The sequence below is a fragment of the Oculina patagonica genome, chromosome 3 (assembly GCF_052425735.1).
Source record: "Oculina patagonica isolate OP01 chromosome 3, crgOcupat, whole genome shotgun sequence".
Lineage (NCBI taxonomy): Eukaryota > Metazoa > Cnidaria > Anthozoa > Scleractinia > Oculinidae > Oculina > Oculina patagonica.
The window spans coordinates 20,767,127-20,789,990 of NC_135760.1; the positions used below are offsets into that span (position 1 = coordinate 20,767,127).

General features: G+C 39.6%; 2 protein-coding genes across 2 annotated transcripts; one reads left to right on the forward strand and one right to left on the reverse strand.

Annotated features, from left to right (window-relative positions):
- Nucleotides 1-1,642: 1,642 nt before the first annotated feature.
- Nucleotides 1,643-5,644, reverse strand: LOC144645448 (large ribosomal subunit protein uL18m-like). The gene is made up of 4 exons (XM_078505028.1): nucleotides 5,332-5,644; nucleotides 3,425-3,656; nucleotides 2,872-2,959; nucleotides 1,643-1,882 (listed from the first exon to the last, which is right to left on the reverse strand). The coding sequence occupies exons 1-4, from the start codon at nucleotides 5,637-5,639 to the stop codon at nucleotides 1,797-1,799; spliced, it is 714 nt and encodes a 237-aa protein (XP_078361154.1). The 5' UTR covers nucleotides 5,640-5,644; the 3' UTR covers nucleotides 1,643-1,796.
- LOC144645348 (notchless protein homolog 1-like) lies at nucleotides 5,571-20,841 on the forward strand. Its single transcript, XM_078504896.1, has 18 exons — nucleotides 5,571-5,808; nucleotides 7,724-7,850; nucleotides 9,895-10,066; nucleotides 10,958-11,003; nucleotides 11,315-11,394; nucleotides 12,446-12,522; nucleotides 13,312-13,409; nucleotides 13,771-13,807; nucleotides 13,922-14,077; nucleotides 15,079-15,117; nucleotides 15,715-15,855; nucleotides 16,509-16,605; nucleotides 17,156-17,261; nucleotides 17,955-17,997; nucleotides 18,601-18,658; nucleotides 19,115-19,173; nucleotides 19,733-19,803; nucleotides 20,387-20,841. Exons 1-18 carry the CDS (start codon nucleotides 5,804-5,806, stop codon nucleotides 20,397-20,399), a joined length of 1,425 nt encoding a protein of 474 aa, XP_078361022.1. The 5' UTR covers nucleotides 5,571-5,803; the 3' UTR covers nucleotides 20,400-20,841.
- Nucleotides 20,842-22,864: the final 2,023 nt, after the last annotated feature.

The following is a 22,864-nucleotide window of genomic DNA, read 5'->3' on the forward strand; positions in this document are numbered from 1 at the left end:
TAACCATTAGGCCACCGCGCCTCCCACTTCAGTTATAGTGCTATTTAATACCGTATTTACTCGAATAAGCGCCGCCCCCGAAAAAGTGCCGCATTTGAGACAAAAAAAAGTTAATAAGCGCCGCCCCCGAATAAGCGCCGCAGTCCCGATGCGGCGCTTATTCGAGGAATTTCGTTTAACTAAAAACAACGCTACAAGTCCTACAAAGCAACTCTAAAACAAACTTTGACATTTCTTTCCATCAAAAGTGATCGTTTAACCGCTCGCCCATTAGTTTTTCTTTCAACATACGTAGTTCTGTAAATGTTGTGAGGGCCGCGGACTTTGCCAGGACAGCTAGCACCATTTCTCTCTTCAGCAAGAGACGAATACTGACAATCAAACGACGCTATTTTCAATTGCTGTAAAAGTTCAGATTCTTTGTGGCGTCCAAATTTTAAATAAGCGCCGCCCTCGAGGCGCCAAAAATTAAATAAGCGCCGCGGCGCTTATTCGAGTAAATACGGTACTCTTGATTATCAACATCTTCGAAGTAGTTGAAGATTTCCGGGCTTTTCTCTTTTTTCGTTTCGTACAGTTTTCTGTGTACACTTTGAAGGCCAAAAGAAGTCGCTGGATTGAGGGCTATAATGTACGAAATAGTACAACGGAAGCAGAAGCATGGGACAGGCTAACATTTAGAATTACTATCACTTAAGTTCTTAAAAATGTAGAAATAGCGCCATTTGCGATTTGAAAAACACAACTCACTTTAATCCCGAATTTTACTTCGAGGATAAAACGATGACTTGTCTGTAATATGAAGAGTTAAGTGAATGCAAAGAGCATCTTGAAAAAATAGTAGAACAGTATTGCAAGAACCCGAGTATCTTGATAGAACAAAAACTTTCGCGAATAGCGCTTGTACTCCACTGTGATGCTCGCACACTGACACATCTTGCGCAGTATCGTTTGAGTGCGTGGCAAGCTAATTCTATTGTTATACGTATAGCTCATTTTTCCCTGCGATAGCGCTTGCATTCCTTGTCTAGTACATGGTCACATGACACCTAACAATGAAACTGCTTCCCGCCAAATGTCCATGAGCTGACAACATTGCGAGAGCTCTGACGTCAGAGGGTAACTGTTACCCTCTGACGTCACAGAAATACACAGAGTAAGGTGCCCAGACTCAATGGTCTCAGGGCCACTGTTGGCCAAGGAAGCGGGGCAAGACTGAAAAACCCCTTTTGGCTCAACCACCCTCTTTTTCCTAATCTTATCAATAACAAAATATCCGTTTGCGATTTGTTCTCTACACAAGATTTTTACGTAATGGGGGCGCGATCGTATTTTCCCAATTATAGCTGTCCATTATTACAACTCCTTTTAACTGGATTGCTCTAGTTGGACACCTAGGTCACTAGTTTATCATTCACATGTACTTTCAAGTAAATAATGACTTTTCTTGCTGTTTTTCTGCTATTTGTAAAATAGTTAAAATTGATGGAATGTATCACTGACTTTTTGACTAAAAAAGGTTTTCACGGTCTTTCCAACCATGAATTTTGCAATTGATATGACTAACTATTTCATAGAATGGAGCTCGGTTGTATAAGTCAGGGAAAAATCATGTTCATAATTTGTAAAATCCCCCTGCCACTATGTGCTGCTTTTTCTTTTTTATTTCTTAAAACAGAAACACCTAGAAGCTGGGCTTTTGGGTTGTGGTATGGGAAATAAAAATCAAAAGTGTTACAATGTGGCTTTGTAGAGTAACTCCCCTATCAAAACAATATCAAAGATCAAATGTAACATTATTTTCGTCTCTTCAAGTGGGCCTTCCATCTCTTTGAATATGGCAATCTTTTCCACTTTTTACTTTTGTTTTTTGGTCTAAAATCTGTGGACAAAATCAAAAAGCAACATCAGTGAAAGTTATGGCAGGATGAAAGCTTTTAGCTATACCCTGCAAATAAAACACTTTCATAATTGGACAAGAACACATCACATGCATGCCATACATGTACCTCAGGACATTATATGAATATATAAATTCCTTAGGGAAATTTAACTCATTTAACTCACCATGATAAAGTGGTACATCTATGAATGTTTGTGTATATGTAAATGTGTGTGTGCAGAATGGCTTTGAATGAAACTGAGAGGACAGGGCATACCTGTTTTAACACAATTTATGCAAGTGCGTACCAGAATTTCCCAGATTTTTTTTACATTATAGAAGAAAAGCAAAGGATAAAGTCCTGAAATTTTTCTATGCATTTTGATGTTTTTCTATCAGTGCTCACTGAAGAATGCGCTGGTCGTATACAATGTATTGGTACAACTGTATTATAGTGGTCTGGGAAACCATTTAACTGTTTCAACACAATGCTTTTATAGCCTTTCAACTACGGTGATCGGGAGTTTTGCGCTAAAAATAACAGAAGGTAAGCATTAATTTTGAATTGTAATCGAATCCTTGTATCAGGTCTACAAGTCTCTAGTTCATTTTTTGTTTTCCTAGAAATTGAGGGAATTACAGTGTAGTACAACATTATATTGCCTTACGGAAAATATTTACCGAATACAATGTCATAAAAGTGAGGAAAGTTTTCTGAAAACAGGTGTTCCAATAAAGTAAATAATATCGAAGATTTTGGTTTTCTGGTTGAGAATTAAGCTAACCTCCAGAGTTTAAATTGACTTCACAAACTCTTTTGAGTCTCAGGAATGCAGGAAATGGCGTTTTAGATGCAAACATAAAAAGAAATTTCCAGAGGGACATGCCCCCGGACCCCACAAAGAAGCTTGCACCTACGGCGCTCAAATCACGCCTTTGGCGTGAAACGTAATCTCCCACTGACTTTGTGCATACTACTAAAAACCTACCTAAATAAAATGTTTCTGGTGGTATAACTTTCTTGGGTTCACTGAGTATGATACCTCCATCCTTAATGGCTTGAGAGAATGCACTGGTCTGTGTGTTGGACAAGTTTATGTGGTAAGTAGAAATTATACAGGAGTACTATGACAACATTATCTAATGAACCTTAACTACAAGCTGTAATCACTGACAAAAGTTGTTGGCACACCACCCCCATTTCCCCTTGCCATGTTCGTAGCGCAATGCACCCCAACTCCTTGTGCAGTGTGTTTCAGTTTGCAAGCAAAAATAGGCAGCCATTGGAGGCATTATTTTGTTCTACTACACAACACTGTTTAGGGGAATAGGGGGGATCGAGTTACACTGTAAGCAGGTAAACAGCAAGTGTGCCAAAATTTGTCATTAATTGTAGTTTGTAACTTAGCAATTTTTGATGACAATTCAGTAAAAGGTAGGCACCATGCTTTGACCAATCAGAAAGGAAATAGGAGATTTGTCGCACAATAACTGCTAAGCGTAATCATGCAATATAAATGAGGACACAGAAGTAAGCATTACCCTTTGCTTGCGCAGGTCTCCTTTTTTAACTTCCCACCGAACTTGAGTGATTCCTGCCTCCAGGCATCTCTGTGCCATCACTCTACCAACATTCTTTGCAGCAGTGACGTCTGTAGTTTTATAAAGGTGTTTTGTAATTTCAAATTCAGTCGTGGATGCCGAAACGAGGACAACTCCACTGTTGTGAAGCACCTGAGCTCTCGTGTGCCGGTTTGTTATTAAGAACTTAAGTCTGCATATGAAGAGAAACAGAAAATATATAATTATACAGATTGAAGAGCAGTTGTACATGTACAAGGGCAAACAAACTCCTCTTGAGACAAACCCCCTCAATGGAAGTATGCTTACATGCATTTTAACATGTGGATGTCTGAAATAAGATCATTCATTTTCTTCTCAACATTTCATGTATTTCATGATGTTGCAGCATGCTTCACAGAGGCAGTTCCATCATGCACCTAAAAATTTTCAAACTCCACCTCTCATCCAAATGTAAGGCCAACCACTGAATAAAGGAAAACACTTCTGTTGCTTTTAACTTGATTACTTTTTATTGTGTTATAAATGGGAAGCCTTCTTTTTTTTAATAGCCATCAAAAACTATTATCTGCCAGGCTGTATTTTATGTAGACAGGGCCATAACTAGCAAGAGGCAAGACATGGCAGTTGCCTCGTCCAGATTTTAACCCAAATTAAAAACAAAATATGTTTTGTTAGGAAAATAATTCCAAGTTGAACAAGATTGATTTTTCTCAAGAAATACCTTGTGAAAAATGATGAAGAAAGAGTTCCAGAGCTTCTAGATTTCAAACTTTTCTGGATGGCATGCCCCAGAACCCCCTAGCAAGATCTTGCCTCGTCTATAGTAAAGGTCTGGTTATGGCCCTGGTAGATGTAGCTAATGCTAAAAATCTTTGGCATGGATTTCACAAGATCATAGTATACTGGTGTACAATCAAAGTTGGTATGCTGAGATAACTTGATGTTTTGATTCAATTTTCTCCTTGGTTCAACTTTTATTTTCCTTTGTTTTAAACTCATTATCATACATTACCATACCCAAACACAAAGGAAAATAAAATTTGAACTAATGATAAAATTGAACCACAACATTGACTTAAAACCTTGGCATAATTTTGGCGTGGGATGCACACAGAAAGCACCCTTGAGGTTACGACATCAAAACTATGAACAATGAGCTATTTTCTTTTGTAGGATCTGTTTTAGCAAGTGCATCCTACTGGAGATGGGGTCATTTTTTGCTAGGTGAGGTCATGCACAGTAATATAGGTCTGATACCCGTCAGTCTCTCTTGGGAATTCCCAGTATTGAACACCAATCATTTCCCAGTAGGGGTGGGTAAACAGGGAGCCCACAGCCTGGGAATAGAGAAGGGAGGGACTTTACAAGAGGTAGGAGAAGTTAGGATGGGAAGTGGGATTCCTGAGGTGAGATAAACCAGAAGGAATAGGGGAGTAATGTGTGTTTCCAGAAAATATCTATACCCATCCCATGGAAGGTCACTAGTTATTCTGAGGTGGCGAGAGAGTTTCAAACATCAAAATTTTTAAAGGAAAGTTGACACTAACTAGAATTTCTGGAGGGATGGGGTGGGAGGTTTTAAACCAAAAAACCTTCAAAGGAGGAGTATGGATACTTAATGGAACAACTCATTGCATAATATTTCGCTATAGAGAGAGAAAGCACTGAGGGGCAGGAACCACTATGAAAGGGTCAGGAACCAGGAGCAACAGGAATGGGAAGTTCAGACACCATGAACCTCCCCCGCCCCCACCCCCACCCCACCCCCTCTCCCAAACCCCGCTCTTCATCCTGCCAGGTGAGGCGATATTCTCACTGCAAACTACATGCAGTTTATTTCATTCCAACAAAAACGTAAAACTTACTTGTTATAGAAATCAACCCTGTACATCTGTGTAGAATATCCTCTTGGCTTGTTATATCCAAAATATTCAGGATTTCGAGGATTTCGATTCTCAAATTCGCTTATAATTGGAATTTTCGACTTCTCTCGGTCATTTTCGGCATCTCTCTCAATCTCTTTCACTTGACTGGCTGCACTAGAAAAGCTACACCGCGAAAGAGCACAAACTGCTCTCGAAATAATCTTAAGGTTTATCTTCTTATATGACTGAAAGCTTTGTCTAATTGAAGGAAAACATGGAACCACTCTCGCGATGCTGTTGGAAGCCATCTTGGATAAGTTTACGCGCATGCTCGCAAACCATATATTACATGAAGTCAGTCGTTGTGAACTACTTTTACCGCTGGTTCGCGTAAACAGAAAAATTCTTACGGCAAGGGATCATTCTCACGTGGATCAGAGCTGTAACAAAACACTGCCTGAAAACAATCAAAATGAGGTAAGAGATTCTTCGTTAGTGTAAGTAAGGTGTACTTCAAGTATCCATTGTACCCGTTGCACGAGGACTTATGAATGGACGTAAAAAGAAAAGAAAAGAAATAGCCGTTTGACTAAACAGCTCATGTGTTCTGATTGCTCGGTTTTGATTAAAACTGCCTAATCCTAATTATATTGATAACTAAACATTATTGATTGATTCACATCTATGTACCATGGCTATACATAGAGGCATGATTATATATATATTGTAGTACTGCGGTAAGTGAAATCCTGAAGTAAACCCGAAAACCACTAATGAAAAGGAGGGGGGGGGGGGGGGGTAGGTCGTGGGAGAGGGGATGATCGAATGGGGGCAAAAATTAAGACCCCCAAAAATCCCTAGGACTTCCAACAAAACTCAAAAGAATCCCTGGACCAAAAATTAACCCCCCAAAAATCCCATGCTATATTTCTGACCTTTAAATTCCCAGTAAGGGAACATGATATAACACAAAGTGAAACATTCAAAATGAGACACTCATGTTCAGAACTACACAGCCAAGGCACTACCACGAATCTTTAGATGTTTTTATATCCAATAAAAATCCGGAATTGAAAATTTCAAACCCCCAAAAATCCTTCAATCATCTCCGTCACTTGAAATCCCGAGCACCCCCTCTGGGATCCCTCCTGCAGGTGGATACTTTGTTATGATTTCATCCACACATATATAACATCCCATGTGTAGACACATGGGATGGAGGTTTGACTGCATTATTAAAGTCATCGTCCTGGAGGAGAGGAGATTGGAGAGTAAAGGTCAAGTCTGTCTCCGAGCCATGAGGCCCATACAGCCGGAGCTTATCCCGGTTTCCATAGCATTAAGCAACTAGGAGTATTGCTACTCCCCCCTGGATGGGATGCTAGTCCATCGCAGGGTTACCCCCAGCAGTAAATTCGCCGGTACCCATTTATACACCTGGGTGGAGAGAGGCACTGTGAGAGTAAAGTGTCTTGCCCAAGAAGACAATGCAGTGCCCCGGCCAGGCCTCGAACCCAGGCCGTTCGACTCGGAGTCAAGCACGCTAACCATTAGGCCACCGCGCCTCCCACTAGATTAGGGGGTACTAGTACTCAAAATAAAGAATGAGAAATGAGCAGTGACAACCTCATTCCCAGGGTCTCTCTCTCCCTGTCCCTCCTGGGATTGGGCAGAGGGAGACCCTGGCAACAAGGTTGGAGCAGGGAAGGATATAAACCAGTGGCTTCCCGATCGATTTCCTCATCCTTTAAAGATGGTTTGAGTAATCAGGAGGGGCAATTGCTGTGTTCACCTTAGCCTGATTTCCATATGATCCCAGACTATTGTAGTGGATTGCAGTGATCACAAAATCACACAAATTTACTGAACTGTGTGATCACAATGATCCCAGAGCAAACTGTTTCCATATGACTGCAAACTATCACAGACAATTTCAGATGATCACAAGCAATCACAGATGATCGCTGGGAATGGAACTTGGTTGTATTTTCTGCAATCATTTGCAATCGTCTGAGATTGATCGCAGTGGATCGCAAACCATCACAGATGTGTGTTTCTATAGGCTCACAGATCGCAAAACCTGCAACTCTGTGATCGTCTGTGATTCATTGCAATCGTCTATGTCCATATGGAAACCAGGCTTTTGTAAGGCAAATATAAAAGAAACCACCGGTTTGAGTTATTGGGTGGTTTGAGAAAACAAGGATTCAAGAAACCTGCAACATTCCGCTAAGCATATGTATATTTTTAGGGAATATTAAAATTGTAAATGTTTAGGCTGAAACTATTGTAGAGGTCTTTCAGGTTATAATAGTGTACCGTACATATATATGTTCACATAATGAAATATATTGTGCAGTCATTTCAACCAGGTTCTTGTAATTTTCAACAGTGAAGGTGGTCGTATCCTTGCACAGTTTAAGAGTGAACTTGGAGAACTCATTGGTACACCATTTGACCTTCCTCTTGATATCACCCCTGATAAACTAGAATTAGTTTGCAATGCAGTACTTCAAAAGGTAACATTTAAAAGGGTATATTGGTCATTCAAGTTAGTGATACTTAACAATTATCCTGCGAAATCGCGCGGAATATCGCCTGATACTTAGCCAACGAGGCCGTAGGCCGAGTTGGCTAAAATCAGACGATATTCTGCAAGATTGAGCAGGATAATTGTTTTATTAACCGTGCGAAGCCGGTTCATAATCTGGCCGGCGTTTTTTTTTTCGTTTTTTGTCGTTTTTATTTTTTTGTCGGTAAATCGTCCCAGACCCACGCGGCCCAGTCGGCACCTTGGTCACGGTCACGTAAGTTTTGATGTTTACTAGCGATCACTCGTTTAACATGAACACTCTGCTCTCTATTTAGACGGAAATGTATGTTTTTGTGTCATTTGAGTGTTTTACCAGAAGAAAAGACTGAATAATCACAAAGAGAAACCAAAGACCGCTTGGACGTCCAAGCTATTTAAAACTTGTACTACGTTAGACCTATGCCACGCGATCGCTCGCCTGTAGCTATAAATAAACATTCACCTATTTTAAAAATATTTACGAATACTCTGCGCTCTGTTTGTGTGAAATATTTATTTTTGTGTTACTCAGGCCTTTGGCTCGGAGCGAGTACAAGTCGTACAATTTACCCGGAACATGCCGAATATTGGAAAATATTCAATTTTTGTTTTGAGTTTATTTTCAGTGGGAATCGAAACGAAAATTGCAAGCTTAGCAAGAATGTGTCAAGGCACGGAATACACGTCATCGCGCTAGGGGAATTACCTTCTGAATCACGCAGTCAGGTTTGCTCTATTTATACTTTCAAAAGATCGTCGGACGACGCTAAACGGAGAAATACGACGGGATGGACTTAGTCTACTCTTTATTTTGGCGCGAAATGGACTTCTTTTCAATGCCATTCATGAACTGGTTTGGGTTTATTTTATTGAACATTCGGAACAAAATAAATATTTGCATGCGTAAGCAGAATTCATCCGGCCAGGCATGTGGTATAAAGCAAGAGATGACGCGGTGAAGGAAATTCATGTCACGCACACTCCGTGACTCACGCAAACATGAGTTGTGTGTTTCTCAAGTGACTGCTTTTCTTAAGATTTTTCACTGTTGGGCGCCGTGCCTTTTCAGCCAAAGAACTGAAAGAGGTGATCAAACATTAACCGCACGGTTACAAACTGCTTGAAGTTCTTGTTATTCAACAAATTGTCAACGAAACACATTTTGCACATAGAAAAAATGTAATTAAGCAGCGCTTTACAAGATTTCGGACGAATCTTCGCAACCTACAAATATCGCAGGATATCTGTTATGTACGGATGACAGATATCGTTAACATTTTGACCATATATGGGAGCGCGCGCATCTGTTGAATAATAAATGTATATATTCCTTTGGGCGGGGTAAGGGGAGCACTCTATATATTTATTTTTTGGGTGGGGTGTGCCACTGGGATTCTGAAACCCTTGCCCTATACCAGACCAGGTTCAGCTAATTTTGCAACATTATACTAGACTAGACACTGAAAATCTGTACCCTATACCAGACTTGCCTTTTTTAGAACTGTATCTATTAGTGTCTTTACTGGAAAACCATAAGTCAGTAATGTTGCTTCGATGATTTTATTTATGTTTAGGAATGTCTCTTTTTCTTCCAAGTTTAATTCTTCATAACACTGATCGGTTTCGCAGCAAATGATATCCCATTAACTGCCAATGGAATTAATCGAAGGCAATGATAATGAACATAACCCCCATAAGTGGTGGTCCATACATAAATAATAGCAGTGGAATAAATTGCATTCAATGATGTGTGACACTTTGGAACAATACTAAAGAAATTTGAAAAAACTCTTTCAAGTGTCAAAAAACTAAAAATGAACCAGACGTTTCAGGCTTACCCCTTCAGTGTTCTGGTCTGAAATGCCAATAGCAGTTTGACTATAACTTATCACAGGGGAGAACATACCTGAAAAAGTAACAAAATATTCTGAGATTGAAATTAGTAAATAAAGCATCTTAAATATGCAAATTCTTGCTTTTTTTTCAATCAGGATGAAAGTGTACCATACTCATTTTTTGTCAACGAGTCTGAAATCACAGGCAGCCTTAATGAAACTCTGGAAACACAAACTCTTGAAACAGAGAAGGTGGTAGAGATAGTGTACCAACCCCAGGCTGTGTTTAAAGTCCGAGCAGTCACAAGATGTACAAGCACAATTCCAGGTAGCATTCATTCCTTAATAATAATTTTTTCCAGATTACAATATTATTATAGGCACATAATGCGTGCAGAGGTCTATGTTAGTCCAGTCAGGGTTCGAGCCCTGGCTGGGGTCACTGCATTGTGTTCTTGGGCAAGGCAATTTACTCACACAGTGCCCCTCTCCACCCAGGTCTATAAATGGGTCAGGGGTTTCATTAAGGGCCAGCCAACGGGCAATTTGACCGGCTGTAAACAAGACTTTGCTTGGCTGTTTTTAGCGTCTGAAGTGACTTCAGTTTACCAAAGAAGGTAGGGTCTTACTGATGTGTTACCAGGGTGCCAAACCCTGATGCCCACCTGCTCCAATCCTTAATGAATCCCCTGAATGGGTACCGGCGAACCTACTGCTGGGGGGATAACCCTGCGATGGACTAGCATCTCATCCAGGAGGAATAGAAATACTCCTAGTCACTTCATGCTTTGGAAACTGGGATAAGCTCCAGCCTGTTGGCCACTTGGCTCATATGTGGACTTAACCTTTCATTTCTGATTATTACAGAACTGGTAATTGTTTATAGTTTTTTGTAAGTGAAGAATTATGTACTACTAACAGTATCAAACCAAACCTCAAATTTTCAGTCTTTTAAAAAGCTAGCCAGGTATATTTCACCTTTGGGTCCTCTTCAATCATACATGTAGTTCTGTTATATTCACTTCATAGACAATTATTTTCTAATTTTCTGGTCTCTGGTTACAAGACCATTCTAGTTGCCCAACAGGCCCAGATTATCCAGACCTTTGACTGTAAGGGCATCATGGTTTGATTTGTAGTGTAAATTTGTTCCAAGGGCAGGTGTTGTTTTCGTTGTAACACTTCTAATTGGTAATTCATTGTCTCCTCTGGGTGGCAGGTCATTCTGAAGCAGTGATTGCAGTGTCGTTTAGTCCAGATGGCAGGTAAGTTAAGTGCTGTTAAAAATCCTGCGGATACATAATAATGAAATGAATGAATTTGAAAACTGGCATGGCAAGGACATTGCAAGAAATTACTGACCAATGGCAAATTGCAGTAAGAATGTTTCAAGCAAATACAGCAAGAATGAACACAAACTTGTTAGGATCAGAATCCCAGCTGTTATGGGATTGATTGATTAATAATTAAATTAGCTATTAAAAAAGTGTGTGTGATCAAGGAGTGATACTTTCCTGCCATTAATAAAGAAATAAAATAATATTGATAATGATTATAAGCTGTTTTTTTATTATAGGTATCTGGCAAGTGGTTCAGGTGATACAACTGTTCGGTTTTGGGATGTCAACACAGAAACACCTCATTTTACGTGTAAAGGTAAATATTGCTAAGTGCAACATTGTTTTCTTTATTAGAAATTATGTTATTATTCAGACCACTGGATCAGTAGTACGGTAAATAAAGTGGCATACAAAATAGTATTTTATATTTCATAACTTTGTCACCCCCCCACCCCGTTCATCCTTCTCTGCACCTAAAAAAAGTAGAAAAAAAAATCACCAGATGTTCCTATATGTCTCACAGCACCCCGCAGTTATTATAGTCATGTGGATTATGGTACCAGGGGGATAAATTCTTCACTAGTCATTAGCATACTCTGAAGATGACTTCAACTCATGGAATCCAAACTTGAATCACCATTAACTTACAGTTCTTTTTGAACTACCGGTACTCTCATCCGGACAATTACCCTATACAAACTACATGTACTGTCAAATACTCCAGCTGGATTCAAACAATTTTTGATATTTTAAAACTATAAAAGAACAAATGAGGAATGATGATGTTGTTTGGCAAAGCTAAGATTTTTTAGTATGTACGCTTTTTCAGTAGTGTTAGGCTACTTTTGTGTTATAGTTTTGAAATATCATCTCAGGAATGCTACTGAAGGACAACATCCAAAGATTTCTCAAGCCATTTAATTAATAATTGACCGATCTTATTAACTTCAATATAACGTATTCTACAGACACTGCTCAACTTCATTTTTTTTCCAATTTTATAGTTAACAACTATTTACCGAGTGGAGGTGACTAGTGGTGGATATTTACTGAGCCATGAAGCGGTGAGGTAAATATTCACCACTACCCACCGACACTGAGATAAATAGTTGTTTTATTGTCACCCCCCCCCCCAGTGAACAGTGTGATAAAAAAAGCCTAAAAGGATCGTTTTTTGCTAGTTTATTCCCTTCAAATATTAAAATTTTCTCACTTGCGTTTCTCGAAAGTGAATAGCAAAGGATATACGGAGTTTGAGTAGCCAAGCAGCGCACACCAAAAAAGCTATCCACTGTTTTAGTACATACTAATAATAACTATTTACCTACAACTAAAAGTAAATTGTTGTGATCTGTTTATTTGATAAGGTCACACACATTGGATATTACACATAGCCTGGTCTCCAGACGGGAAAAAGTTAGCTTCAGGGTGTAAAAATGGCGAGGTGAGAAAAAAATAATATCACATAAATTAAAGGGGACCTGTGGTTTTTTTTTTCAGTAAAAATATATTGATGGCAATTCAAAATGTTGTTGATTAAACACCTACCGGAGTATACTTTGTTAAGTTTATTTATAAAAAGAATGGGGCACAACATGCCAACCAAAAACTAAGGCAGTATGACCTTTTTTTCTTGTAGGGGAGGCCAGCCCTGTATAATTACATGTATACCTTAAAATTCCAGTTATAAGCCCTGGGCTTATACAACGTCATAAGGGTTTTTGGGTGGGCTTATAAATGGAAGGGCTTATATCCGGGAGGGCTTATAAGCGGAATAAAAAAGAATGTTCCGAAACGGGCCACGGCAGAGTTGATCGAAATACGTTTTTAAGTTAAAAACGCATAATAAAGCAACATTTAGTCCTTTTCAGTACTGTCAACCAGCAGATGGGGGCTTATATCCAGGGGGGGGGGCTTATAATCGGATGTTTTTTTTTTTTTGTTTCCAGGTCGATGGGCCTATAACCGGGGGGCCTATAACCGGGGGGGCTTATAACCGGAATTTCATGGTATCTATGTTACAATAATTGCAGTAGATTTTTTTAGTCTGCCGCCTTTACAACTAACATTACAGTGTCAGATATATGCTATGTATTTTTTGGATACTGTCATTCCAAAAACTAGATTTTGGATTAAGCCTTTGTTGCATCCTTCTTGTAGTTAAACACCAATTTAATATTCATCCGGTTTATAAAAGAGATGATTTCTGCATACTTTGCTTGGTACATTGTAGATCAGGATATGGGACCCTGCAACTGGAAAACAACTTGGAAAGACTTTAAAAGGACACTTACAATGGATTACATGGCTTAGCTGGCAGCCTCTGCACAGGTACAAAACAGTATTCATCTAACAGTTTTAGGCGATTTGCATGACATCATTTGACTACAACTACCAGATTCCTTCGCTTTTCTTTTTATCATTCTAATTAGGGCAATTGTTTTTTAAACCCCACTGTGGATTCAAAATTTAAAAAATAAAGGAAAAGCAAGGTGAATTATAGTAGTCTATTAACGACATCGTGCAAATATGCTATTGGGAAACTGGAAATGTATGTTCATTAGATGTTTGTAATGCATTGAGTCTGGTAAGGTTTGGAGGAAATTGTTCTGGTCAGGAATCTTTTTATTTTGACAGCTTTTTATTGTTGAAAATATTCTGACATTTTGTTTTGTTTTGTTTTGTTTTTCAGTAATCCAGATTGTAGATTTCTTGCAAGTTCATCAAAAGTGAGTGTTAACAAACAATGAATATTAAATAGTTAAAGTGGAACCCATGATTTCAATTACTGGTACTGGTATTTGTTTTCTAACTTAATCATCTGCATTTGTTTTCCCCCTAAGGACACGACTGTAAAAATATGGGACTGCATCCTTGGTCAGTTAATAAGAACACTATCAAGTCACACCAAGTCAGTAACGTGTATCAGGTGGGGAGGGGAGGGGCTTATTTACTCCTCATCCCAGGACAGGACAATCAAGGTCTGGAGAGTGGAAGATGTAAGTTATTTATTATTATTAATTTTTTTTACTACATGTAACAATAATTGTAACAGTAACATAATGAATAATGATAATGACAATGCATTTATATAGCGCATTTTCCATAGTATATGTTCAAATGCGCTTTACACATACTGTTATTTACAACAACACAAAGGCCAGACCACAACACCGGGAGCTTCGTGCGCTACTCTTTGCGAATAGTGTGTGGGTTCTTTAACGTCCCCTGCTATATAAGACTGAAGATACAGGAGATGGGACCTACGGTTTATCATCCTTTTCCGAGAAGACTAGAATGTCTAACCATTTGCAGATATCATTACAAAGGCAGCACATTCTCCTCAGTTATTTTAAGACCCTGAGTGTTGGTCCGGTCTGGGAGTCGAACCCGAGACCTCCCGCACGGTAGTCCGGCACTCTACCAACTGAGCTAACCGGTTGGCGGTAGGATTAAGAATGTTTCACAATAATAAGCCTCTTTGTACTATTTCTGTTAAAAAAAATATTAATATAATTTATGCATTTTCCCCAATTTTTCCTGGTTCTCATGACCCTGAGGATCCTGGTCCCCTGTACCCTCCTTTCTACCACCCAGGACTTGAAAAAAATCTTGTCCAGTAGAAGTAGATTTTCCTGCCAGGCAAGTAATTTTCCATGCTCGTATGCCTGTTGGACCAGGACCCAGGCAAGTCATCTGCTGACTAAAGTAATCACAAAAAGTAAACCCTGGCAAGCAAAATTTGAGTGCTGCTTGTCTGAGGGGTAAGCTACAATTCAAGGTTTTTCAAGCACTGCCACCTCCCGTAGAGTCCACAAATAGAGCAGATGGGATATCATTCTACCGAGCAGCTGCAAGCCAGGACATAAAACTTATGACTTGTGGCACACGCTCCTTTTACTTGTGCAATGCATTTGAGCCCTTATAGTTCTCTTTTTCCCAGTTTAATACAGTTTTTAACATTTCACTGTTTTGGTACTTTTCTCTTATTACCTACTAGGGAGTCCTTTGTAGAACATTACAGGGACATGCACATTGGGTAAGTTTGTTCTTTAGGGTTGACTGTAGATATAGTCTAGATAGTAGTAAGCATCCATCAACAAGGTTTATGGATTAGCGAACTGTAGGTCGGATGCAGTGTTTGTTGTGGGTTACAATCTGATTTGAGACTTGCAGATGCGGCCGCAGTTCTGGCAGACAAACTATTCCTCTTGTAGGGTTTTGGAAAGCTTGTAACTCGCCCTCATCTTCGCTCTTTTTACCTCCACTCCCATAGCTGCCCAGTTCTCTTGCAGTGTGGCCTGAGTCCAGTCTTTAACCTGTAACCCTATACTAAGCAGGGGGAATTGTGCAAGGTGGCAGTATCACTTAAGGAGCTTTTCTTGGAACCACTAGGCTAGTGGAGGGAAAGAGGCGCCTTCCTTCTCTTTTGTAGACTAAGCTCCCAAGCTGAGTCTACCCACTACCCAGAGAGTCTAGATAGTACACTTTGTATTGTAGAGCACACAAATTGCAAGTAATCTCATGGTGTGGTATTTGAACATGAACATTTTGTTTGCAAAACTGTGTACAAACCCTGTATCAATCCGCTCAACGAGACAATTATATTAAATGATCTCATTCTATTTCATTACAGGTAAATCATCTAGCAATGAATACAGATTATGCATTAAGAACTGGTGCGTTTGATCCGTCAAAAGGCCTCACTGATGAATTAGGTACAGCAGATGGTGATACATTAAAAGAGAAAGCGTTGCAAAGATATACACAAGCAAAGGTATATGTACACTTCGTGGACGTCACCCCGTTTTAAGCTGTAAACTTTGATTAGAATCTCATTTTCAACAATTTACATAGTATCTATTATAGCATATGGGAGATGCAGTGGCCTAATGGTTAGTGCGCAGGACACTGCATCGAGGGGTCCGGGTTTGAGCCCTGGCCGGGGCACTGCGTTGTGTTCTTGGCAAGCCAATTTAATCTCATAATGCCTCTCTTTACCCGGTATGGGTACCAGCAAATTTAATGGTGTGGGGTAACCCACGATCCCATCTAGTGGAGAGTCAAAAGACTCCCAGTTGCTCCATGCTACGGAAACTGGGATAAGCTCTGGCCTGATGGGCCACTAGGCTCGTACTGCAGACCTAAGGGACGGACCATTATTTTCTTGGAGTGGTGGGGGGGGGGGGGGGGTATGAAATATTATTCTCTGCAAACTTTTTTTAGTTTATGCACCTCTGCAAACATTGTTTTAAAAATTGAAACTACTTTTTGTTATACTTATTGTGTTTGCAAACAATTTGTTTTGTCTTTCTAGGTCCTGCAAACAATTTTTTTCAATATTTTTCATAACCCCCCCCCCCCCCCTCCTCCAAAAAAATTATGGTCCGTCCCTTACCTACCTTTATGTATCAAATGATTTCTTTCCAGGGCGGAAGAAGAGAGAGATTGGTGTCAGGCTCTGATGATTTTACTCTTTTTCTTTGGGATCCAGAAGAAAGCAAAAAACCTTTAGCGCGAATGACAGGTCAGATTATTAAATGTAAATGACTACATACACATGTAACTATAAAGATCAGTTGAAAATAGTATTGAAATGATATGATTTAAAAGCCGGCCACTGCTGATATTTTGGGTAAACCTGTAATAAATGGTAATAATGGTATATGCTTTGATTATGTTGGCGCTTACAGTTTGATTTTAGTAAATCGCTGTATGTATTCAAGTGTCAAAGTATTTAGCATTAGTATATACCACACAAGTGAATAGTACTTTTTGCGCGCGCTGATTGGTTAACTCGGAAGTGATTAGCAAAGTACTATTCACCTCCACTTCGGTTAATAATTGTTAACTACCGTGCTAGTGGAGGCCACGAAAAAAACAGCAACTGTCGTAAATAAACAGAAACATGTTAAAAATCTTAACTGGCGGGAGGCTGACCAGTTGGCTATTTTAATTCGGAACCACCAAACACAAATCCATCTAGTGGCGCCCCAACCACGCTGCCTCCTCTGTAAATGCGCGGTCAATGCGTTTAGCTTTGTTCGTGTTTCTAATCTGATTCTTATCTTTTCCAGGTCACCAGGCTCTTATAAACCAAGTGAGTTTTTCACCTGATGGCCGTCTCATAGCAAGTGCGGCGTTTGATAAGTCGGTGAAAATCTGGAATGGTGACAACGGAAAGTAAGTAACAGCGAATTGCTTATCCTTCAGTGACCAGTTTCTAGTCTCATGAGTTAACAGAGTTAAGGAAGATACGATAACATAAGATAAGATACGATACCGGTAACTTTATTTATACACGGTTTTTCCATCAGTCAATTAAGTTACCGGACTATCTACCTATCTAACTAACTACAAAAAGTTGCTAGATGACGCTCTTTTTTGCCAATTTTGGCCCCTTTTTAGTTATATTTTTTCAGGGTTATCGTTAATAGCTCAGTGGCCGGATCATTACAACGATTGTGTCAAAACAAATCCAAGTGGGGACGAGGGAGGGAGGAGGGTCTTCTTAAAGTACCTTAAAAAAATAATTAGGGCTTTGGTGTTCGTGGCATGCTTACCCTGACGGATTTTTATGTCAATTACGTTTCTGTGGTTTACATTGAACCTTTATTTTTACTACAACCCTGCCGAAGATCTTGAAATTACGACTTCCAATCTTATATCCAGTCTACACCCAAGTTTCTGATAGCACGTACTTTTCGTCATCTTCTACATGTTTAGTGCGTCTTTAAGTAAACTTTCATCTCAGATCATAGGGTATGTATTTGATAGAATAGCTCATCTCTAAAGGACGTAAATACGGGTTTATGTGATATGGCGTTGATGGTCGCTCATAGCATGACCTAATTGTGTGCATTATTTTTACTATAGGTACATCACATCTCTTCGTGGGCATGTGAATTCTGTTTATCAAGTAAGACACTTAATTTGTAAAAATCAAATAATATAGAATAAGTTCAGTTGAGGAAATTCGCATCTGCTTTGATTTTGCACTGCTACGCTCAGTGATTAGTTTAAAAAACTCGCGTCACATTCTCGTCCAATCAGAAGTAAAACCAAAGCGCTACGTGCTGGCTACATGTGTTTGCCTCGATTTTCATTGAATCTCTGGACTGCCTGTGTCCGGTGTTTTGTGATTGGTCAGAGTGATTACTTTTGAAAACTGCTTTATCGTTCAAGTGTCCTAAATAAGCCACAGGTTTTCAGACTTAGTTTATTTATTCTGCTCGTCATTAGAAGAATAACTTTAATAGAGGTCACAGTATAGTGTGAACAACCCGCGAAACGAGTGAAAATATGACGTGATAGTTCCGTCTACCGTAAACCAGTTTATTATTTAACAGGTTATCTGTGGCCCAGTTGGTTCTCCTTAGCACGCTTAACTTCAGCACGCGGTTCAAAGGCCGTATTTCGGGATAGCTAATCATCTCTCTTTAAGGCATAACGCGTCAGATGACATAATAAGCCTATGGAGTTCTGCTAGTACTTTGCATTGTTTCTGTTTTTTTTTTTTTAGATTGCCTGGTCTGCAGACAGTCGACTTCTTTGCAGTGGAAGTGCAGACAGCACTCTCAAGTTAAGTTCTCATAGTATTTTCTGATATTTTAGCTATATAAGGTTCCTACTTTGGCGACCACTTCATGTCTAAAGTTATAACAAAGCGCAAAATCTAATAAAGGCTTGGGAAAGACTAGCACTTTAGTAAGAAGCCACAAATAAACAGTTGAGTCACATGCTGTACTGTGCACTACAAGAGGCGTAAGAGTTACTCGGGACCATAGCCAGTGGCAACTCTAGCTTCTTTAGTGCTCTCCAAACTTCTCGAGTGCGCCATAACTCGACAGTGCACAGCTAAACCAATTTTTTTATAATATTGCTGTGGAAAAAAAATTCTCGCCAGAAAAAAAGTTCCGGCGAATCGATTTGCTCACGCTGTGCTGAATTTGATTGCGCGAGTCTGCTACTGTACTGAGCTATATTATAAATCAAGTTCACCATAAGTGATCTTGTAACACAATCTTTAACTTAACAGGTATGGGACATGAAAACAAAGAAAATCATGGAGGATCTACCAGGTCATGCAGATGAGGTACATGATGTATAAACAGTATTCCTTCTTGAAGTTTATTGTGTTTCCCTCTCCGATAATACCCCCCCCCCCCCTCCCCGCTGTGTAGTTTTTAGCGCGCGTAAAAGAGTGCGCGATCGCGAGAAGGCCGCGCGAGGAAAAAATCGAGGAGACGGCGCCTCCTCGATTTTTCCTCGCGTGGCCCTCTCGCGCCTTTCGCGTTTCTCCCATACACGCGCTAGAAACTAAAATTCAAACAGACTGGTGGGGATAATAAGCGGATGTTGTTGAAACGATGGTACAAGAGTTACTGCTTATCTATTAAAGTCGCTTAGTCTTCATGCTAACAGTCACAAAATGTCGCCTTTAGATAGACCATTATCTTCAACATTTAATTTCTCTCTACAGTATCGATACTTTGTCTAGCAAACAGGTGATGAGGATAAAGAAATTCATCAAATGGGGATTAAGTCTTGATGTACCGCTCAATTCTCATAACTAGCGTCGATTAAATGTGTGAAAATTAGTTAGAAGAATTTAAATTTCGAGGTGGAAACTGAAGCAATATTTTCTTTAACAGGTGTACAGTGTTGACTGGAGTCCGGATGGCACAAGGGTTGCAAGCGGAGGAAAAGACAAAGTGCTTAAAATGTAAGCTCTTTCTTGTATACACGTAAAATCATTACTGTGTAAATAAACGCTTTACTTTAAGCAAGCGCCAGACTCGTGCGGGAATTTAGTGCCAGGGTTGGAGGGGGGAGGGGGGGGGGGTTTGGGGTGAGGCAAAAAGATAACTTTACCGTGTAGTTATGAATAACATGCTAAATAACCGAGGGTTGCTTTAATAAATGGGCCTATGATAGACTGCAAATGGGATTCACTCACATGCTGTTCCCATCGTGGCAGTGGGCATGTAACCCAAAGGTCGTGGGTTCGAATCCCACCTGAGCCACTCAATTTTCTTAGTGGCAAGGATTTACAATGTATCATCTCATTTATTTGATATGAATGAACATGATTCTAAACCAGCGTCGATTAAGAGATTGGTTGACAGTTGTTGCTGTGAATAGCGGACTCTGAAATGTAATTGAACAGTGAAGCGTTCCTTAATATAATGTGCACAAAGAGAACGAATCTGCCGCATGATTTCTATATGCTCTTTCGAGACACACCCACGACGTTTGGAAAGAAAACATAGATAGAAGCATTCTTACTTCTTTTCTCATTTTAACAGGTGGAGATCATAGACAGCATGGGATACAAGATCATGAATTATTTATAAAGGGGCAATGTTATTGATTTGGAATATAACATCGGCAAGCAGTCACTAACTTGGAGAAATCACAGAATAACAAGAGAATTCTGGGGCAAGTCAAAACGTAAGACAAGGGACTGTGCGCGAGGCCAAAAACTTGTACAATTTTCCTCACCCTACGATATGCTTGCAATGTATGTAACAATGAAGAAACCAGACAGTGGGCTGTACAACAACAGCCCCCTGACAACAGTACTCAACAAGTAACAAGACGTCATTCACACGGGAAGATTCGCAAGGATAAAAAGCATGTCAATAAAAAACAATACAGACAAAGTCGAGCGTGACAGAACTCTTTATAGCAATACACTGACGAATAGTAAACTGATGGAGCAATGTTTTGTACAGAAAATAATCAATGAATAATAAATACATCCAACACATGAAAAAGTAATCAAAGAACATTTTATTGAAGCCCCAGGCTAAACACTCGGTGATCTTATTAATAAGCAAGCACACCCATCATCCTAACCATCGCGATAGTTAACCAGAAGCAGTCCAGTCTGAAGAATAGGTACTGAGCCCGCGATATGCACTTCCGCAGTTGCTAAGCAACATTGCACCGCGCATGTTCGTGTTAACGTTTGATTGGGTGACGAGCATCGGTAACTTTTTGTGAACGTCAACGAAGATTTGCCAATAACCCGTTTCCCCAACTGTGTTCAGCGAACATTAATTAGATTGACTATTGTTTAGGTATAGCATTTTTTAGGCAAAGTTTGCCTATTAAATAATGTTCCTCCCTCAGGCAGTTTTCCTAATCAAACTATTGGAAAACTTGAGTAAGGTACGATTTTCGTTTATTTTCTCTCCAGATACCTTAACTGTGCAGAGAAGAGGTATATGCTTGAGTTTAGGGACTGGTCAATAAGTAGAGGGGGGGTGGGCCGGAGCAGAAAGGGGGTGGGTCATCAGTTTTTCAACCCTTGAAAAGGGGTGGGTTATGTCGTTTTGATCTACATGTAGGGGGTGGGTCATCTTATTTATATCAGTATAAATAGATAAATTTCTCGAAGTGACCAATTTTAAATGATTTTCTAGCGATTTCAGGAAGCTAAAATATCAAAATTTCCCGGGGGAGCATGCCCCCTGACCCCCCTAGATGGCTTATGATCATAACATCAGTTTTGCTTGTCTGTCTTCAGGCTGCGTTGATTTACTCAGTGCTTTAGGCTTTCACCATTAACCTCTTCTCTCGAACACTTTGCAAATATGAGTTATAGACAGTGGTTGTAGACAGTTTCTGAATTAATTATTCATTAATTATTCTATATTAATATTCTAAATATATTATGAATTATATTACGTACTGTTTCAGATTTTGCACATTTTTGTGTCTAAATTTTCCCATGGAAAGTGTCCATCAGGGAAAATTAGGGTGATGTATGTAGGGAATCACACTTTAAAAGGTGATATCAAATCAAAAACCTCCAACCGCTTACAGAATAATGAATTTTATGAGCAAAGGGGGTGGGTCAGTCAGTTTTGAGCCAGAAGAAAGGGGTGGGTCACACATTTTCAAGCCACCACTTTTCCAATTGCTCCGGCCCACACCCCCTGGTACTTATTGACCAGTCCCTTAAGAGCCTCAGTTTTTACCGAATGGTAATGAGGTTACGTTATGGGCCGCATTTTCTCACTCGAACACTCACTCACTCACTCAATCACTCACTGGATTCTGATATCAAACCGCAATTAATTCATCATTAAACGAGAAACGTGCTGACAGAAGGGTCCTTTAAACGCATTCAGCACATGTCAATCAGAAACAAATTATTCTTCAACCTCGTTCCAGGGTCTCTCTCTTTCAGGGAACTAAATTGAATTTCACAAAACAAATCGAAAGAGGATCACTTACACTTATCCTCTGGTGATAAAAGAGAATAGAATTCGCTCAACGAAGCCTCAGAGCATAGGCTATCAATGACCCATTCACATAAGAAAACATTCAAAGAAGCGTTTTAGTGAACACAACATTCATGCACGTTTTTGTTTCGCGTCACATCATCTTCGTGTCACGTCATCCGTTCTTGATCTATTTGAGTCGTGCAGAAACGCGCATCTTTCTCTCAAATTTTATTCGCTGCTAAAAAAAAGTAAACATATTCACAAAACAAATTTACTTAATGCTAAAAAGATTCAAAGGTTACACTTAAATATTTTTGTGATAAAATACGGAATTGGCGCTATGAACCGACTACATATAGTTACGCTTAAACTGTTATAAAAAATTATTACGCTCGCCTTGTGACGTGTTTTAGTCAACACAACATCCACGGCACGTTTTTGTTTCGCGTCACGTCACCTCGTGTCACGTCATCCGTTTTTTTCGACTTTTTTGCTTGTTTACAAGCGAAAGTAGGAGAATAACAGTTATGTTAGGGAAAATTTCACATT